General features: G+C 38.0%; 1 protein-coding gene across 1 annotated transcript in view; it reads left to right on the top strand.

The window, feature by feature from the left end:
- The first annotated feature begins 9,240 nt into the window (after positions 1-9,240).
- Positions 9,241-21,076, top strand: part of KCND2 (potassium voltage-gated channel subfamily D member 2) — a 474,380-nt gene continuing 462,544 nt past the window's right edge. The window contains exon 1 of the mRNA XM_059074258.2: positions 9,241-11,551. Within this exon, the coding sequence (XP_058930241.1) occupies positions 10,437-11,551 (1,115 nt within the window). The 5' untranslated portion in view covers positions 9,241-10,436. The remainder of the gene's footprint in view (positions 11,552-21,076) is intronic.

Genomic DNA, 21,076 nt, shown 5'->3' with positions numbered 1-21,076 from the left:
GAATGGTTTGTTAAAGCCAACTACATAATTGTGTATAGAAATAATGAAGCAAACATACTTTGTGTAGCAAAGTGGCTTGCTAGAGCACATCAAGTACTTTTAAAGAAAGTAAACAAATTAATTGCCAATTTTCTCACAGAATGTGGCTTCTTAAATGATGAAAACCTTATAAGACTTCTTTAAGATTTTCAACAACCGTAAACTATTGAAGAGTAATTTACCTTCTTTGCCAATGTTAGTAACATATGCAAGAATTGTCCTCCGATTTCAGAAAAATAAGGCTTTTGTTTCTTCAGAACTCTCACTGCTTCTTTCTCATTTGTAGTCACAATTCTCAGTTTACAGCACTGGAATTATTCCATGGCAATTAATCCAAAGTTATAAATATGATAATGAGTCCAAGAAGCAAATTTATACGGTCCTTCTTATCTTCCCTCTTTTCCCACCTTTAACAAATAAACAGTAGGGAAAATATTCTGAAGTGAAACTGACAAGCAACGCTATTTTCAAATTGAAAGAGATTTCCATGCTCTTTTTCTTCATCCCAGATATCAAGCTCCCTGACTGCAGGTTGACCTTGAACAGCTTGGTTCATGCTAATGTCCAACTTGGTCTTGCACATCTTAAGCGATCAGTAATAACAATGTGTTAAAAACTGATTTTTTTCCCCTCTTCTTCTATCATAGGAACAACATGTGCATCACCATTTATGAGATCATGAATATTTTAACAACAAAAGTATATTCTTTATATTAAAACAACCACTGTGTTCCTTCATAATGACAGCCATCCCATGAGGCAGAACTGAAGCTATAACATGAAGGTTAGACTTTGTACATCTATTTACATAATTTATTAGCCTTTCGGAGTTCCAATCACATAGAATGTGACAGGGTCTCAGGGCAGCATTGTGGGAACTTTGAAAGTCTAGTCCATTTTATTATATAAAATATATTTAAGATTTTCTGTATATGAGGAATAAAGCTTCTGAAAATGGGTTATTTTTAATAGGAGATGTTCAAAGTCTAAAACCTAAAGAAGGGACAATCCTTTGAAGAGGATTTTGAAAAGGACTTTGACAGTATTAATAAAGGGAAAAAGAAGTTAAGCTCAGGTTGCCAACTTATCTTTTTAATAGTGGTCTAACAAAAGACACAGGGTCATTGCCCTTTCCTTGATGACCATATTCTAGGGACAATGAGGTATCTGAAATCTCAAATACGTTTTAGGCATTTAACTAGCCTTACCTATGCTGTGACTTTCTCATGTCCCCTATATCTTTCTAGTATGTCAGATTTTATTTCTCTGAGGAACAAAGGCCGAAGACAGAGAGAGAGAGAGAGAGAGAGAGAGAGAGAGAGAGAGGGCTTCTGAACATCTTCCAATGAATAAAGAATCCAAACCAAAACTACCAATGGAAAAGTATATTTTCTAAACACAAAATAATATGGAACCTAGAAAGGTAATAAAAATAAACTATATATTTTTCTACAGAATCATAGTGTTTGTGAAATGTTTGTAATTTATGATCAAATATTTGAAGGTAAAAGTGTTGATTTTTTACTTAATATTTAACACTAAAACAAATGTGTTGTTTTAAGAAAAAATATGATACATAAAATTTGAGTTGCTAGACCTTAAGGTGTAACTCACAACATTTCAATTACTGGCTAAAGGTTTTGCTTATTTTTGCAGTTGATTGAATTTCTTTCTTAATTCAAGCCTTTTTTTTTTTTTTTTTGGAAGAGTATACTATGTTAAAATAACCTAATACAGGGTATTTAGGAAATGGGTGATGGTGGTCAAAAGGTACAAACTTCCAATTATAAGCTAAATACGTCCTGGGGATGTAATGTACAGCATGATGACTATAGTTAACAATATTGTATCATATATCTGAAAGCTGCAAAAATACAAATATTGTATATTTGAGAGTAGATCTTAAATGTTCTCATCACAAGAAAAAAATTGTAACAATGTATGGTGATGGATGCTAACTAAACTTAAAATTTTATTGTGGAAATAAATTCACAATATATACATATATCATATCATATATCAATCACATTGTATACCTAAAACTAATACAATGTTATATGTCAATTATATCTCAATAAAAACATAAAAATAAAATAAAATAACCTAATACAAACTCTTAGAGTTGTCTGAGAAGAGATTCTAAGAATGTAGTTAGATATACTAAATATATATACATATATATAAAATCTAGATATTAAAATTTGCTTATAACTGTGAAAAGTTAGCATAACTGATTAAAATATGGGATGAACAGATGAAGTACTCCCCTTCTCCACGGTCATACTGATTCCCTGCCCTGGCCAGAGATCTCCCAGAGATGTGCCATGGCAGATGAGTAAGACAGTATGTATTGAATACCTACCTGTCTATGCAAATTCATCATCAGTACAAAAAACAACAAATTGGCAAAGAGAATTAACTATTGCAGATATTGGTATGTTTATAGACCTAAAGGGATATGTGATTTAGGGTCAGAAGACCTGGGAATGAAAAAGTTTTTGTGACTCAGATGTACAATATAATCTTGGAAAATCATATAACCTCCTTGAGCTTTGTTTCCTTTTGGCTAAAGTAAACATAAGAATAACACCCACCTCACAAGGCCTTTTTGAGAATCAACTGTAGTAGGTACATTGAGAAAGCACTTTTTTAAACAGCTATACACATCTGCATTATTTGTCTCACTGTTAAAGTAATTTGTTTTCCACTGTACATCTTGGTATTAGATCAGCTTGATTCTCTATGAATCATTTAGAGAGCTATCATAATAATCTATAATGGAAAAAAGTGCATATTAACCATCTAATTACTCATTCATTCACTCAACAAACATTCACTCTATTTCTACCGTGTGCCAAGTACAATGGCAGATACAGAGGTTACAGAGATAAAAGATCACTGCCTTCTCTTAAAGAGGTTACAGTCTAGTGACTAAGAACAAGAAGGAAAGACAAATCTCATCTAATCTATTACAGCCTCTGATGGAGCACCTGAGGTGGACATCATTTTGAAGAGGTTAAGAAATGGTTCCTGGCTCTTGAGCTGAGTACTTGAGACATGGGAAAGAGACTCATGAATCAAGACCCATAATCAAGATAAAATACACCCAATTGTGAAAACTAAAAATAGATGACCAAGACTGTGACTAAGCTAATATTAAGATATCATGAGATGAGACTTAACAGGTAGAAGAAGTTGAGACCCTAAAGGGTTCTATATTCTCTGCTAAGGACTGATTTCTGAAAAAAGATGGAAGAATACTGAAAGGGGTAGTGACATGATTACAAGTGCATTTAAAAAAAAGAAAACACTGAATAAAAGACATACAGACTGCAAAGGAAGAAATAATATTGACCCTATCTTCAGGTAACATGATTTTCCACATAGAAAACCCAAGAACTAATAAGGAAGTTCAACAAAATTGCAGCTACATGGGATGAAGTGAGAGAGTGGCATGGACATATATACACTACCAAATGTAAAATAGATAGCTAGTGGGAAGTAGCCACATAGCACAGGGAGATCAGCTCGGTGCTTTGTGACCACCTAGAGGGGTGGGATAGGGAGGGTGGGCAGGAGACGCAAGAGGGAGGAGATATGGGGATATATGTATATGTATAGCTGATTCACTTTGTTACAAAGCAGAAACTAACATACCATTGTAAAGCAATTATACTCTAATAAAGATGTTAAAAAAATTTTTTTAAAAATTGCAGTACAAGATCCATACACAACAACCAATTGCATTTCTATATACTAACAATGAACATATAGAAACCGAAAATTTTAAAAACATACAATACTATTTACAATTGTGCCAAAGAAAATGAAACACTTTAGTTATAGATATAATAAAACATGTACGGGATCTGCAAATGCCGATGAAAGAAACTAAAAAAAAAGAGAGACCTAAATAAACAGAGAGACATACTGTGCTCATGGATTGAAAGACTCAACATAGTAAACATGTCCATTCTATTAAATAGATTTATAGTTGTAATGTAGTGCCTATTAAAATCCCAGAAAGGTGTTTTGTAAACTCAGACAAGTTAATTCTAAAATTTATATAAAAAGACAAGGACCTAGAATAGCTAAATCAATTTTGCAAAAGTATAATTAAGTGGAAGGAATAACTGCTTCACATTAAGAGTTAAGATACAACTACAGTAATCGGGAAAGAGCAGTGTTAGTGAGGGGATAACACATATCAATGGAATAAAATAGAGAAGCTAAAAATGGACCACAAAACTATACCCAAATGATTTTTGACCAGTTGCAAAAGCAATTTGATACAGAAAGGATAGGCTTTTCAAGAGATGTTGTTGAAGCAACCAGCTATCCGTAAGCCAAAAAAAAAAAAGAAAGAAAAAGAATCTTGCCCTAAACTTTATATCTCATACAAAAAATTAAGTCAAAAATAGATGGACTTAAATTTAAAGTGTAAAACTATAAAACATTTAGAAGAAATAGAGAACATCTTTGGAACCTAGGACTAGGCAGAATTGTTAGACTTGACATCAACAGCATGATCCATAAAAAAAAAAAAAAATTAAGAAAGGGAAAAATTCATTATACTATTCTTTCTGTTTTTATGTATATTCACAACTTTCCATAATACGTTTTTGCTGTTTGTTTTATAAAAAGGAAAATTTGATAGACTGGACTTCAACAGAGTTAAAAATTCTTTTGCTTTGCAAAACATCTTGTGAGGAGGATGAAAAGACAAGCTATGTATTAGGAGAAAATATTTGCAGACAACATATCTGATAAAGAACAATTGATAGAATATATAAAGAGCTCTCCTAAGTCAACAGTAAAAAAACCCAAAACTAAAACAAACAATCCAATTAAAAAATGGGCAAAAAACTGGAACATACATTTTGCTGAAGAGTATACAGATGGCAAGTACGCACATAAAAATATGTTCAACAAAATTAGCCATTAGAGAAATGCAAATTAAAACCACAATAAGATGTCATTATACACTGTCAGAATGGCTAAAACAAAAATTAGTGGTGATGCCAAATATTGGTGAGAATGCTGAAAAACCTTAACTGGTGGTATATAAAATGATGCAGCCACCCTGGAAAAGATTATGGCAGCTTCTCACAAAACTAAACATATACTGTCCTGCCCCTAGGTTCTTCAAAACCAATTTTTTTTTTTAGATTCCATATATATATATGTGTTAGCATATGGTATTTGTTTTTCTCTTTCTGACTTACTTCACTCTGTATGAAAGACTCTAGGTCCAATAAAGACGCAGACGTAGAGAATGGACTTGAGGACACAGGGGGGGGGAAGGGTAAGCTGGGACGAAGTGCGAGAGTGGCATAAACTTATATATAGCACCAAATGTAAAATAGATAGCTAGTGGGAAGCAGCCACATAGCACAGGGAGATCAGCTGGGTGCTTTGTGACCACCTAGAGGGGTGGGATAGGGAGGGTGAGAGGGAGACACAAGAGGGAGGAGATATGGGGATATATGCATATGTATAGCTGATTCACCTAGTTATAAAACAGAAATTAACAGACCATTGTAAAGCAATTATACTCCAATAAAGATGTTAAAAAAAAACCTAAACATATACTTATCATACAACTCAGAAATTGCAACTCTTGGTTATATATCCCAAAGAAATGAAAACCTATGTTCACACAATAACTTGTACATGAATGTTCATAGAAGCTTTATTCATAATAGCCCCAAACTGGAATCAACCCAAATGTCCTCTAGTGGGTGAATGTTTAATCATAGTGTGGTACTTGTCATAAATAAAAAGGAATGAGCTATTGATGCATGCAACAACTTGGATGGATCTCAATATAACTGGACTGAGTGAAAAAAGACAGTCTCTAAAGGTTACATATTGCATGATTTCCTATATATAACATACTTGAATTGATACATTATAGAGGAGAACAAATTAGTGGTTGACGAGATAGGGGGCAGTGAAGGAGATGGTTATGGCTATTAAAGGGGATCCTTGTAATGGAACTCTTCTATATGTTTACTGTGATGGTGGTCACATAAATCTACACGTATGATAAAATTAAACAGAACTAAGTATAAACACATAAAAATTAGTGTATGTAAAACTGGTGAAATCTTAATAAGGTCCATGGATTCTATCAATGTCAATATCCTGGTTGTGAAATTGTACTATAATATGCAACAGTTCACTTTTGGGGGAAACTAGGTAATAGGTATAAGGGATTCCTATTATTTCTCATGACTGCATATGAATCTATAATAATCTCAAAATAGTTTTAAAAAAACACTCTAGGTACAGTATAAGGATAGAACGGTAATGAGGGTGGAATACACAAGGATCATTGGATGAGTGTGTGTATTTGTTGGGGGAAGTACTGAAAAACAGGACATGGACTATGACGCCTGCCAGGTTTCTTCCTTGGGCTTTATTCATCCCAAGGAGAGAAAACAGAAGCAGTAGCTGACTGGAGAAGAGAAATGATGAATTCAACTTTGATTTTGCTGAGTTTATTTTCAATCAGCCAAGCAGAGTATGTAAAATGATAATACAAGAAGGAAAAACAGGAATTTCTGGACAAGGGGAGAATATAGTGCTCTGCTGGATTCTGTATTCATACTCTTCATATAGCATTTCAACACATGAATGAATATTAAAATATCAGTTACCTGCATATCATGGCACAGGAATTTTTGAACTCAGGGGCAAGAGTAAATATACTACAATAGCTGAATAAAATGAATTGCATTTCCATTATGCATTAAAGTGAAAAGGAACTGAGTTACCCTCCATGTGTGTCAAGTTCTACATTAATGTTCAGAAGTATTTTTCTGCTTAATCTCCATGATAGGCCTCAAAAGTTAAGTTTTATTATCTATAATTTCTAAACAGAGAAGTTAAGTAATTTGCCAAATGAAGCAAAGGCAATGAGGAACTTATTGGGCTAGAATTTGAATCTAGCTGTGTTTAACTTCTAAGCCTACATCTTTTCAATATCTCAAGAAGCCTGTGGAGAGTCAGGGAGAGCAGACCATAAAACCTTCTTAAAAATGCAGGCTCTATATTATTGCTTATTTAGACGTTTTGTAGGGTTAAACATATACGCTTAGATTTGTAAGCGTTCAGTTTCCTACAGGCAAATTGTAAAGGTTCTGTTTAGGTCACTTGTCTCATCTCTACAGGATGGCATGCCAGTTTGGCATCAATTGATCATTCATGGCTTTCCATTCTCTGGATGCACCTGTCATGTCTGGGTTAGGAAGGGGTTAACTTTCTTATACTAATTGCTAAGTAGTCCCCTTCTTTTTATTTTACAGTTAACAGGTCAGGTCGTTGCTGTTGTTTTCAGGTATACAGGCTATACAGATTCTTTAACAAGCATCTTTCTGCTCAACTAAGACAAACAGATGAACAGCAGATATCTTCAGTTCTGTGATTCCAAACTTATATGATGCATTAGCTACGACTTCATTAACTACTAGCTTGGGATTCCCTAAGCCTCTACACCAGTAAACAAGTAAACAAACCAAAAATACCTTTCCATCTCTACAGAAAATCCTGTGCATTATAAGGTTTGTTTTTCTACTTCTCTGGTGACTTTCTATATACTGTTTTTTAGTTCATGTCTTTTCTTTGAGGTAGTCTATTGCAAAATTTTAAGGTTGACACATCATGCCTATGATCTCTAGGGCCTGAAAGTTGATTCAATTTAAGACTATACAGCACAGTCCACTTACTTTACAAACCAAGAAGAGTCCAACCAGATCTTGAAAAGGTAATTTTCAGGTAGAAATTGGGCTTCTCTCCTTAGTCAACACAGATGAAGCTTCACTGTTTCCAAACACTCTTATTTATTGTTGTTGTTGTTATTATTATTATTACTCAGTAATCTAGATTTAATTTTGAAAGGCATTTCAACAGAAACTCTCCACGTTACATCCCATATCCATCAAAATGCAGGTGTAGACCTGAGTAGCATATCTCCTATAAATACTAAAAAGGTGGGTGGGGGCTGGATTTGAGGATATTTATGTTATCTGATCCTCTGTTGGGTCAGTTCATTTTGATTCTTCACCTTTCTAAAGCATCCAGACCTGAGGTGTGGATTTAACTTCTCGCCATTCACGCCATCTAGTGGTTATAAATGTTAGATGCTTGGTTTTAAGGAAGATTTCTAATGACTTGGGGGCGGGGTACCCGAAAAACAAAACCGTTGAAAGCGACAATTTCCTAGTCTCCCACATTACTTACCCCTCACAGGGACCCCTTTACTTTAATCATTTTAGGTGTGCGCATGGATGCGCAGAGAAAATGAACGGGAAGGCACACTCACGGAGACGCACGCCCCTCGACGCTGACATTTAGAAAAGGGTTCTAAATCCTTCCTGTCATTTGCAAAGGACAGGAAAAGGAGTTGTGGCAAGACCCCGACCAAGGAGGCTGTCTGACTTTTCAGCAAGTGGGACAGATGACGTATTAACTCTTGCAACGTTAACATCTGGTTCGAACAAACCGAAAGACCGAGAAAGAGGAAAAAGCGCTTAAAAATTCCGCCGCGGGGCTTTGCAGGTCTTGCTACCCAAGAGCCCTCAGAAGACAGCCAATTCCTGCGCTTTCCGCTCTGCTCACCCTCCTACCCAGCTTCTCTCTCTCTTTTTCTCCTTCCCTCCCGCCACCCCTCCACCTCACGCTCGCCTTGAACCGGGACCCAGGGAGGCAGAAGCAAGGCATCGGCCCCCTTCCTCCTCTCCTCCACCAAACCACCGCAGGCGAGCGCGTGAAGCTTCCCTTTGTTCAACGAGGCTAGCACTCCTCCCCAGCAGATCCACCTGGATGCTCTCCCTCGGGGACATTTTGCGCCGGGGCTGGTGCGTGGCTGGGGTGGGGCGAGAGGAGCCCGAGGGGGCGGGGGCGGAGAAAGGTCAAGTCGAGGGAAAGGCAGGAGACGCCTTGCATAACCTTCGTGGCGGGGCGTGCGCGCGGTTATTTATTTATTTTCTCCTTATTTATTGATCGCACAAGCAAGAGCGGAGCGGGGAGCCCGTGGAGATGCGGGACCACCCACTGGCGGGGAAGCAGCGAGCAGCCCTCCCGCGCCCCCGCGCTGCCGAGCGCCTCTTGCCTCCGCGCTCCGGCGTTAGCCCGCGCCGGCCCCGGCCCCGCCGCGCCGCCGCCGCCGCCAGCCCGGCCGCCCCGCAGCCCCGCCGCCCCGCCGCCCCGCACCGCGCCGCTCGGGCCCCGGTAACCGCCGCGGCGCAGTAAGTTGGCAGGAGCGAGTCCCCTCCGTTCTCGACTCCCCCGCACCTTTTGAACTTGTTGCTGCTGCTCGGCTCGTCTGCGCCTGGCTTTTGGAAGGTGAAAAGGAGGAGGGAGGCACGGAGGAATGGGGGAAGGGGAAGAAGAGCTCGCTTGAGCTTTATTTATGCTTCCTCGGCGCATCGGATTCGGCTGCTCGCGAGCTGCTTTCTCAGCTTTTCCCGTTCCGGGTGCACCGCGAGGAGAAAGTCTCCGCAACTCAGCCCCGGCGCGCACTTCGCCAGGTATGTACCGCGGCCGAGGCGCGTTCTGCGCGGAAGCAGATGTTGCTGCCGCGGCGGCAGCGGCGGCTGCCAGCTCCCGGGCTCTGTAACTGTCACACTGCACCTGAGCTGAACTGGACAAGAGAGTGAAGGGGAGATTGGGCGAATGCTTTTGGCAGACACGGCGGGTGCTCGTAGACGTGGGGGAGGAGGATCTATATTAATGCCCTCTAGCCGCGTCCAACGCACAGCACTTCCGTCTCTGCAAATACGTCCCGAGGAGTAGAGGTGGCGACCGGACTCCCAAAGAGACGTGGGGCAGCGGCTGTGACTGCAACTCGGAAGCTACAACAACAGGTCTCCTTCTTGAGATTCCTTTGGCGGGAAGGGCCACTTGAAAAGGGAAGGTTTGAAAGAGCTGAAAGGGAAGGTGGAAGGGCTCCCTAATTCTTCAAAAGAATACCACCGAGAGTCTGTCCTTCGTCTCCTCTATCCTACATGACACACACTCCAGACTGTGTTAAGGGAGAAGTCAAAGACACCTGTTTGAAGAAATTGCGGCCTCTAAAGTCACCTGTGTACTTATTTGTGCCAGAGCTAGCCTGGTCCGACTGCGGGAAGAGGTTTGGTTAGGTTCTGTTGGGTGTGATTGTTAGGACATTGTATTTTTTCCCCCCCGTTACTCCAAATACCTGTCTTTGAGGGAAACTTGCCCTTCTGAGAACTGTGACTTCACCAGGAGCCCTACCTTGGAATAAGGCTGATACCTCTAGATCACGTTTCTCGGTAGTATTTGTTTGACGGGAGGAAGTGGGTGATTGTGGCTACTTTGAGTGACCCATTGTAGAGACTTGATTGCCCTTCTGGCCTGCACTTGAAGGAACCATGGCGGCGGGGGTAGCAGCGTGGCTGCCCTTTGCGAGGGCAGCGGCCATTGGGTGGATGCCTGTGGCCTCGGGGCCCATGCCAGCTCCCCCTAGGCAGGAGAGGAAAAGGACTCAGGATGCTCTAATTGTGCTGAATGTGAGTGGCACTCGTTTCCAGACATGGCAGGACACCCTGGAACGGTACCCAGACACTCTGCTGGGCAGTTCGGAGAGGGACTTTTTCTACCATCCAGAGACTCAGCAGTACTTTTTTGACCGTGACCCAGACATCTTCCGCCACATCCTGAATTTCTACCGCACTGGGAAACTCCACTACCCTCGCCATGAGTGCATCTCCGCTTATGATGAAGAATTAGCCTTCTTTGGCCTCATCCCAGAAATTATTGGCGATTGCTGTTATGAGGAGTACAAGGATCGCCGGCGAGAGAACGCGGAGCGTCTTCAGGACGATGTTGATACCGACAACACCGGAGAGAGCGCGCTGCCCACTATGACGGCTCGGCAGAGGGTCTGGCGGGCTTTTGAGAACCCTCACACTAGCACAATGGCGCTGGTGTTCTACTATGTTACCGGGTTCTTCATTGCCGTCTCAGTCATCGCTAATGTGGTAGAAACAGTGCCATGTGGGTCTAGCCCAGGTCACATTAAAGAACTGCCCTGTGGGGAGCGGTACGCCGTGGCCTTCTTTTGCTTGGATACAGCCTGTGTCATGATCTTCACCGTTGAGTACTTGCTTCGCCTGGCAGCAGCTCCTAGCCGTTACCGTTTTGTGCGTAGCGTCATGAGTATCATCGATGTGGTGGCCATCCTGCCTTATTACATTGGGCTGGTGATGACAGACAATGAGGATGTCAGTGGAGCCTTTGTCACACTCCGCGTCTTCCGGGTCTTCCGGATCTTTAAGTTTTCCCGCCACTCTCAAGGCCTGCGCATCCTGGGGTACACACTGAAGAGTTGTGCCTCTGAATTGGGCTTCTTGCTCTTCTCGCTCACCATGGCTATCATCATCTTCGCTACGGTTATGTTCTACGCAGAGAAGGGGTCTTCTGCTAGCAAGTTCACCAGCATCCCTGCTGCCTTCTGGTACACCATCGTCACCATGACAACACTAGGGTAGGTGCCATCAAGGGAAGTGGGATGGAGGTGGAATATGTATGTGGTGGTTGTGCACCCGTTAAAGTTATATACTTATTCAGAGCAAATAATCTTTCTTATGTGGGTTCAGGAAAATATTATCTAAGTGGTTTTGAAGAACTCTTTTGATCCATGAAATGAGTATGATATAGTGATTGAAGTATTTAGGAAGTTGCTGGCCAGTGTTGAGTATTGACGCCTGAAACTGATAAATACAGAAAGAAATTTAGGAATTCCTGAATGTAAAGATCATCAATATTATATGTATGAATGCATAAAAATATAGTGACAATGAAAAACACAAAATTTGTGTCCAAGTAAAGGTATGAAAATACACACTGTGTATTGAAATGCCTAGAAAATGCTTCAGTGTATTGAACTGAAAAGTTTCCATGTATATTTGAAGTATTATTTTCATATGAATACTTCTGGCATGCATTTTCCCTTTAAGAACCATAATTCTCATTTTACAGCATTTTAAGACATAGATTATAGATATTATCAAAGGATTTTGTAATATGTATGCACATATTCATATATATGCATTTTCATTATGGCTGATAAGTTATGCAGTGTTTTAGAATATCAGGGCTGAAACTGATCAACTCTGCAAAATGCAGTGGAATGATATTTGCAACATATTTAAGTTTCTACGTTCATAGTTTCAAATAAAGAAGCAAATGACTCTTATCCACAAGTTTTTTTAAAGAAACTACAGATCCCATCAGGCAATGGGCCCATATTCATTAAATACACATAGAGGGCAGAGCAGTATCTGATGAGATTGATGGTCACCAAGGACTGGTTGCATTAGAGAATTTTGGGCCCCAATTTCCTTTTAGAATTCTTTTCTTCATTCTTTTATTTGATGGTAATCGTGTTTTGCCACCAAAGGGACATATTCTGAATTAATATTGTTCTTTAAAATAAAATTTAAGCTAGAATTAAGATTTTTAAATGATTGAAGAAAGATATGACATTATTAATAATGTTAAACTGCAGAAAAGTAGCAGCATTTATATATTAGAGTATATAGTAAGATAAAATGGTAAGAGCCTTTTACTTTTATGAGTTCTTAGATAAGCCAAGTAGTGATGTTAGTGCCCTTTCTTCAGCTTTATGCTGCTTTTCTTGCATGGTTAATCAGTTCAATAGGATTTGGTAATGGCTGTAAGAAAAAAAGTTGTTCCCAAGGCTGCTTTTTAAATTTTGTGTTTCAGCCTAATTTAATTGCCTTCTTTAAATAACAATGTGGTTAAAGTCAACTTAATTTTATTAGACATATTGTGTTGAACAGAATTCTCGTGTTGTCCTATGGCTAACTAGTGGAATATTTTATATGTGAAGAATTTTGGGCTAAGTCAAGAAATTATGTTAAAGTAAAATATAATGACTTATGATTTTGATTTAGTCTCACATATTTTTGAAGGCCTACTGGTGGATTTTCAAAAATGAATCAGTGAAAATTCTATAACCTACTGCTTATATTTCCCTTTTATCCTGTTGGTAATTTTGTGACACATTTTGAAGAAGATGCAGAATACCTTAGCAGTGCAGGTGCTTAGTTGTAACCAAGGGGTTTGTGTCTTGTTGTCTTTATGTCATTTGAACTCTTTATTAAGGACAGTTAGTGTAAATCACTATCAGGACTTCAAATTAGAATTACCTATGAATAAATAGAAGACTCTATGTTAAGAGGAAATGAAAGAAGTATTAAAAGGAAATGTATTTTTAAAAATTAGGTGTCTGTGACAGTGTTTTTCATGAAGTATCAGTAGGTCATTTTAATACTATATACCCTCTATCTGATTGAATTTAAGCATTATAATGAATGTTGATGAGATGCTAATTTCATCTGGCTAGAAATTTCTATTCTAGACTTGAGAAGTTAGTATTATTTTAAAACTTGTTTTCTGAAATGACTTTCAAATTTTTATTTTATTATGAAATTTATTTTTGTTTTGAAAAATTAAATACACACACTTTCTCAGAACTTGGAAGCAAAATGGGAGTTACTTCTAAGACTTAAGTTCCACTATAGGTGAAAATTTTAATTTTCAGGAAATTAGAGGTAATTAATGATCCTGGTGTAATATAGCAGTCATGCTTTAAAGATGTAGAAATGTTGTTGCAATCAAGATACAACCCATTTATTGGAGAATATATACGAGCATTTAACAAAGCATATGCTTTATAATATAGAAAAGTTTTCTCAAAAAATGTTTCTCATCAAAATATATTTTAAACGTATTATACTTTTCTGAAAAAATAGATTTTTTAAAAAAAATCCTGCCTTTTTGGTGTCTTAACTTTGGTTGCATTGTGACTCAACAGCTTCTTTTAAGAATAGAAAGTATTAACAAAAGCCATTGCTTGAATTTATTTTTTACACTGTAGTCTTATAAGATGAAGTGTAAGATACAAACTTTTTGGAAAATACTCAGTAGTTGAAGCTAAAATCAATCCGTGTCTGATAGATGACCAGGAATTTCCCATTACAGTCAATGAACTCTTTTTATGTGGCTGTTATTTTTAATGGAGCTAATATTCATCAATTAATGATAATAGAAGTGAAAATGCAATCCTAGACAGTGGTTATAGAAAGTTCCAGCTCATACAAACATTATCTACATGAAAAGAAAGAGCCAAGAATTTTGTAATTCAGGACTGGCAGGATTATCTGCTACCTCTCAGGTCGTTTTAGACAATATTCAGTTGGTTTTTCGGTCTGAAGAAATGAGTGGGTCTATTGTGTATTCATCTAATCATTTTTGTGCTCCTTGAAATAGCAAATATATCATTATTCCATCTTTTAACCGTGTTCGTTACATAAGTAATTAATTTGCTAGTAAAGTGAATGCTTTAAAATATAATTTGAAGCCTACCCATTTCCTATTAATTAATGTATGAAACATCAAGAGCACAATTTTAAAACTCAGTGAAAGAATGTCAGAAAGGTTTTTTTAAAACAATGTTTAAATTGGGTGGCCCTGTATATTTCTTCCTCCATTCAATCCTTTCTTTCTGAGCATACTTGTTGACCTGCACTGGGCCCTGATGACCCCTTTACTCCCCGCCTCCCTCTTTTCTGCAATGTAACCTCTAGTTACTACCCTAAACTGCCTTGGAGAATAAGAACCTGGAACTTCTCTTTTGTCTTAATGACCTCTGGGCAGTAACATCCTGTTGTTATTTTTCATTTAGGTGGTAGTACTTAAATGGTGTCAAATTTAGGAAATTTCCAAATGTTCACCTGTAATCAAAAACGATTTTACAAACATATATTTAGCTTCAGTTTACCATTGAACCTTAGGCTCATGACTTGTGAATTAGAAGAGGTACCAGGTGGCACATGAAATATTTGGGGAGCTATTATTTTAGGCAATACCTGCATTCTTGGTTTCCCTGCAAACCTGGGAAAACAAAAATTTCATTTATAGTGTACATTCATCAGAAACAAATATGGTAGAATTACAACTATGCTCCTAGAAGACTTAGTGTAGTTGTCTGTAAGACTATCAACACTAAATCTATGATATTTTAATTTTAATATAGTTGGTAAATTGCTATTTTAAGAAACAAAAAAGCAAAATACTTTTACTGTAATTTTCCTAACAATGTATGAGGAAAATTCCTCTTTTTAGAATGGCATAATTGTAGGGGGATTATATATTTTTATAAAATATGTCATATGTATGTCATATGTTCTATTTCATATAACATACAAATATGCTATATATCCCATACAACATATACATATATTAACTGTGTTGTATATGTTATATGCTTTATATAGTGCATGTTATAAAGTATATATTATTAAAAAGAAGAAGAAACTTTGAAATATCTTCCTTCTATTCATCACTATTCTGACTACATAGCTTTAGGGAATGTTGGGAGTGTATCTTGTGGAATCATTTATGTAGAGACTTCTGGTTTACCCAGCAATACTAAAAATGGGTGGAATTATAGTTTCTCCTGTGCCAGCATCTATGCATGAATATTGCTAATGTGGTAATCAAATACATCTTCACAAGGTGCCGGGCCAGGGGGCAGCGGGGGGACCAAAATTTATCTTTTGGGTGAAGAGCCATACTATGAGTAACATCCATTTTTATTTTGGCATACTATACCACATTTTTTTACAAAGTTCTTTATAGAGTGTGTTAATTGATGAGAGCTGAAAATGAACTTTTAAAGAGATGTAGAAAATGTGATGTGTATTCCTCCTTTAGCATTACAGGGAACCAAATCTTAAGTGACTTCATTTTGTTTTAGTCACCATTTGAATTAGAGATAATATTTGACGTGACGTATGTATTTTTTGAAAGTGTGTATTCACCCAGCTTTCTATGTCTTTTTTGATAAGCATTTGCTTGGTTGCAAGACAGAGGTATGTCAGGAAGAGATGAGATGTGTTCTCTTGGCACGGCATCCTAGAAAAAGGACCGGTTTCTAATTTTCAGTGGGTCTATTATTATTTTTTTTTCTTTTCAGGATTTCCCTTTAGAGTACAGATAGACTTGGTCTTATATATGTTTTATTTGTATAATTACTTCATTTAATTCTGATGTCATGTATTTTGTCTAAACTTTCCTCCCAATTATACTCATCTTTGAAAATGAGTTAATGAAGTTCAAATTTCTTATTCCCTAATTTCTGAATTCCTGGTGGAAGGAAACTTAGCTATTGTCTATTTAAAATCCATCATTTTACACAGACACGATTGTTTATGGCCTGCTCATAGTTACACAATTAAATATCAGTAGTACTTCTAGAAATTTCAATTTTTTACTTTTTTTTTTCCCCTGAAGACCTTAAAACATTATGTAGAAATGTGCAGTAATAATTAGCTGGGGGTTACTGCGGACGCTCAGGGATAAGAAAGGAATAAATATGTTCTTTATTCTATTACTTTAATGCATTTCTCACCTAGTTCTACTCTCTGTGACTTACTCTTTCCACATCCCTCAGTATCACTGCTAGCTCTGCATTTATTCATTACAGTACTGGAGTTTATCACGAGGTGCCCAGTTGATCTAACACAACCCTGTGTTTCTCATCTGATGAACTCTTAGGCCATTTGGGGGAAAACTACTTAATGGTGAAATTTTACCTGGCCTGATGGAGAAGAAAATAAATCAGTTATTTTGTCTGAATTATCTATAAAGGAGTTGGCCTGTAGATTGTTAAAAACTGTACAATTTAACTTCTCTTTCATTGAAAGAAGGGGAAAGGTGAAAAGAACTTTCCCTGAAAAGGAGGTATGATTCTTCCTGCAGAGCTGTAAGAATGATTTCACTCTTTTTTTCCCTACTCTCCATATGTCTTATATTGTTTTCCGAGTATGAGTATATATATATAGAAATAGGCATTGTTCTCCCACTAACTTCAGCAGCTAGATTTGACGGTGTGGGATATGATCTGGTATTGAAAAGAAACCCAGGGTGAAACACCGTCTCTACATTTCTGTGTACATTTGCATATCTCCTTGCATTAGTAGGTTCCACTGGAGTTTATTGCCCTTCAGTTTTCTCCTTTGAGAGCCAGCCTTTACACTGACCTTCTCCATGAAGGCTTCTCAACCTCCCGAGCCTACATCTTCTATAGTTGGAATTACACTTGACATTAGTAAGTGCTATTTTTTATATAAGTTATGGTTTTACTTCTTGCCTGCCTGACTACATTGAAAGGCTTTTGAGGTTTGGGTCTATAACTTTTGGAGACTTATTACCTGGTTACTGTGTTGCTGATCATGCTGTGAGATGATACATGCACACCATGGAGAGCTCCTTAGCCATGGACCAGTGCCATCTCAACATTAGCAAGAATCGACCAATCACATGTTTTGTTCAATGTTAACAAATTTCAACTTTTTTTAAATTTGAACACTTTATCTTTGAATGTACTACAGTCCATCCTTTTAATTTTTCTCTTTTAACTAGGGAGGGCTGTAACTCATTCTTCTCTGCAAAGTTTAGAATTAATGGCTGTCGATGGCTATTTCCTTAATCAGTTTGCTTTCTGGTGAAGGCTGTGTAAATTGCAGGTGCCTCTGGGAAGCATATGGAGATATGTTATAATGTAAGTGAATCTGCACAGAAATATACTGCCTTCTCTTTCAAGTTCAGTCCCCTATGTAAATAGGAGTAGCCCAAGTGACACATGGGTCAAAAAGATACCTGGGTGACAGTCACTAGAAAGGTGTTCTCTTTCTTACCCAGTAAACACAAATTGGCACTTTTTTCCTTTATTCAGGTGTACTCATTTCTGCATAGAATGGAATTGTTTAAAAATAGAGAACTATTGTCTGTAAATGACACATGAGATAAATGTATTCTCTGTTCAGGAAGAAGTTTTCATTCTAAGCGATTAAAAGGCAGTTTTACAAAATGTAAATATGCATGTAGATACATATCCTGGCATGGTGCAATCCATTTTGCATTGGAAGTTTTGACAAGTCTGTTATGTAAAGAAGATCGTAATCATAAAAAGTGTGCGGAGACTAGGGAGTGAGTTATCAGAAGTTAATAATGAGAAAAAAATAACGTAAAAGAGTAGGAAGACATTTGAAATAATGTCAAATAGAATGTCAAATAGAAGGTTTTGTTCTAAAAGTAAAAGGTCTTGTCTTTTTTGCTCTTATGTGGGCCTGATTCCTCCATCTTCCTCACTTTCCTCACTTTTAAGAATACCAGTAATAGTGCTTTGGGAAACCCGAAGTCTTACCAGTAACTTATGCTCTCAGGAGGTCAAAATGTGACTCATAGCGTTCAATTCCGTTTAACAGACTTTTGTTGATCACTTACTACCTGTCATTGACCACGGCAGTAAGCATAACTGCCAACTTCCAGACCTTAAGAACTGTGTATTCTAGTAGGAGAGGCAGAAAGTGAACACAGATATGTAATTCCAGGCAGTGATGGGTGCTATTAATAGAATAAGTCAGGGTAAGAAGTGTGCTATTTTGTATAGGGGACAGACAAAGCCTTTCCTAGGGGAATATCTGAGCTGATGGCTTTCTGAAGGGATGAAGGGAGTCCTGTGAATATCTGGATGAAGAGTTTAGAAGAAGAGAGAAAAGAAGTACCAAGACCGCAAGGTGTATTCTCCCTAAGGCCACTGTAATTGAAGTAAAGCAGGGGAGGGGCTTAGTAGCAAATACTGTCTGAAAGGTTGTTGGGATGAGATGATGTAGGACATTGTGGACCATAGTAAAGATCTTTGGTTTCATTTGAAACATAATAGGGAGACATTAGAGAGTTGCAGGCATGGTAGGGATGGGATATAGTTTCTGTATTACAAGATTCATTTGTAGAGTTTAGAAAATTCTGGGTGATGTTTCTTGGTGTGGATGGAAGACCTTCAGAATTAGGACCACCTGGGACACTTACAAAAATGTAGATGCTTAGCAGTCACCTAAAACAATTGAAATAATGTCTGGGTGTGGGAACCATGACAACTGCATTTTCACTTCTCTCATAAAATTTTAAGAACCAGTGATTCTTAAAATTTCCAGTGATCTGGACGATTGTATGTTGAGTATAGCTCTAATATTCTAATCTGGGAATATTTTTGACCTTGAGCTGGTAATATTTTGAAAGGAGGTTAAAATACACTGTTTAAAACAATGACTCTTGGATCCATGTGTGAATTGAAGTGCATTTCTAATATGCAAGTGCGTTTAATTTCTATATAATTTTGTAATTTGTCTGTAAATAAGGGAACACTGAAAAATGATACTTCGGTACTTGTTTGTTTATTGTACTGGCCTCCTATGGCAAGTACTCAACATCCCTTAGGCATTATATACATATTCCACCTCTCTTTCTTAAGAGAAAACTAACTTTTCATTGGTCTGAAGAGCTTTATTCCATTTCCTTGCTAACAAATAGTTGGCATATATTCGTAAGTATGCAAAGTTCATCATATAGTCTCATGTGAATTGTTATTTTCATCCTTTATTTGTCATTTTATTTGTCATTCCTTCTGGCTGGGATTTGGGCTGTGGAATTTGTATAAAGAGAGACCTGTGAGGGGACAATAAAAACTAGAGCTGGAGATGAAAAAAAACCAAAACCAAAACCAAAATAACGATCTAGACGAAGTAGCAAAAGTGCTAGTTTTTAATATTACCTAAAGAATATATATGTAGGAAGACAGATAGAAATTGAATAATCTTCAGTGTAGCTGATAAACGGATTCTTTTTTGCAAAAGCCCTATGCTATCTTGTGCCAAGGAACAAGGTGTTGTGGATAATGGATATTAGTACTACTCTTCTGCAGAGCAACTAGAATAAAGACGATACAACTGCTTCCTTTTGGGAGTTTGGGATTGTGAGAGTTTTTTTTGTTTGTTTTTGTGGTACGCGGGCCTCTCACTGTTGTGGCCTCTCCCGTTGCGGAGCACAGGCTCCAGACGCGCAGGCTCAGCAGCCATGGCTCACGGGCCCAGCCGCTCTGCGGCATGTGGGATCTTCCCGGACCGGGGCACGAACCCGTATCCCCTGCATCGGCAGACGGACTCTCAACCACTGCGCCACCAGGGAAGCCTGGGATTGTGAGCTTTTAAACTTACTGATTTCCTAAACTGTCAGGCATGGGTGGGCTGAGCTTTCCTCAGTGGGGGCAGAAGCTAACTGGCCAACTGACCATAATGAACATAAGGGATATGGAGTCTTAGATTGGGGTCTGCGAGTTAGGGAAGAGCTTATGAGAAGCCAAGACAGCACCCAGTGTAAAGTCAATCTAAATCTCATGAGACCAGAATTTTCTTAGCGTATATTTTTTTCTCTTTTTCTTTTCTATATAAGAAGAAAATTGATTCAAAAGGATTTACTTTTCAAAGAGGATAATTTTTAATCACATGTCAGGGATTTCAACTGTGGAGGACCTAAAGATAGAAAACAAATTACTAGTGCATTCTTAGATTATAATTGAGCATAAGGGAAGTTTTGTGTAAAAATCCACAGAATGGCTGATTTGATATTGAGCTTTTTAATTGGCTTTTCATGGCTGCTATCCTGTCCAAAATGACTTCATAGTCTTTCCTGGTAGATATAGGGAAGTATGTAATGAACCTTTTCCCATGAGGTCTAGGTGCAAAGAGAAGGGTCTTGGGAAAGGTTAATTGAAGATTCCTATGGCCAGGAATTGAAATTCACCTCCTGCCTTGGAGGATGCTGTCTGATTAGCTGCGGCTACAGGATTTCTGGTTATTAACTTTGGTAAAAGGAGGAAACTTTTGGTCAAAAGTTATGATTCAATCGTAAAAGTCCTGATAAATTTAATCTCATGGAAACTTAAATGTCTCTTAGTGTCAAGATCAAGAGACCTGCCGTGACATTTCAAAATCTTGGTTTGAAGTGAGATTAGTTAGATGATGCAGGTTTATGCCAAGTCAGATAAATAGGAAAGACAGTCTTATCAACCCTCTATAATGCCACTTTTGCTGAACAAAATATATTTGGGGAGAGAAAAAAAGGGAAGGAGGGAAGGAGAGGG

Source organism: Kogia breviceps, chromosome 9 (assembly GCF_026419965.1).
Source record: "Kogia breviceps isolate mKogBre1 chromosome 9, mKogBre1 haplotype 1, whole genome shotgun sequence".
Lineage (NCBI taxonomy): Eukaryota > Metazoa > Chordata > Mammalia > Artiodactyla > Physeteridae > Kogia > Kogia breviceps.
Note: the sequence above shows the minus strand (reverse complement) of the source record. Positions and strands in the feature narration are given on the sequence as shown.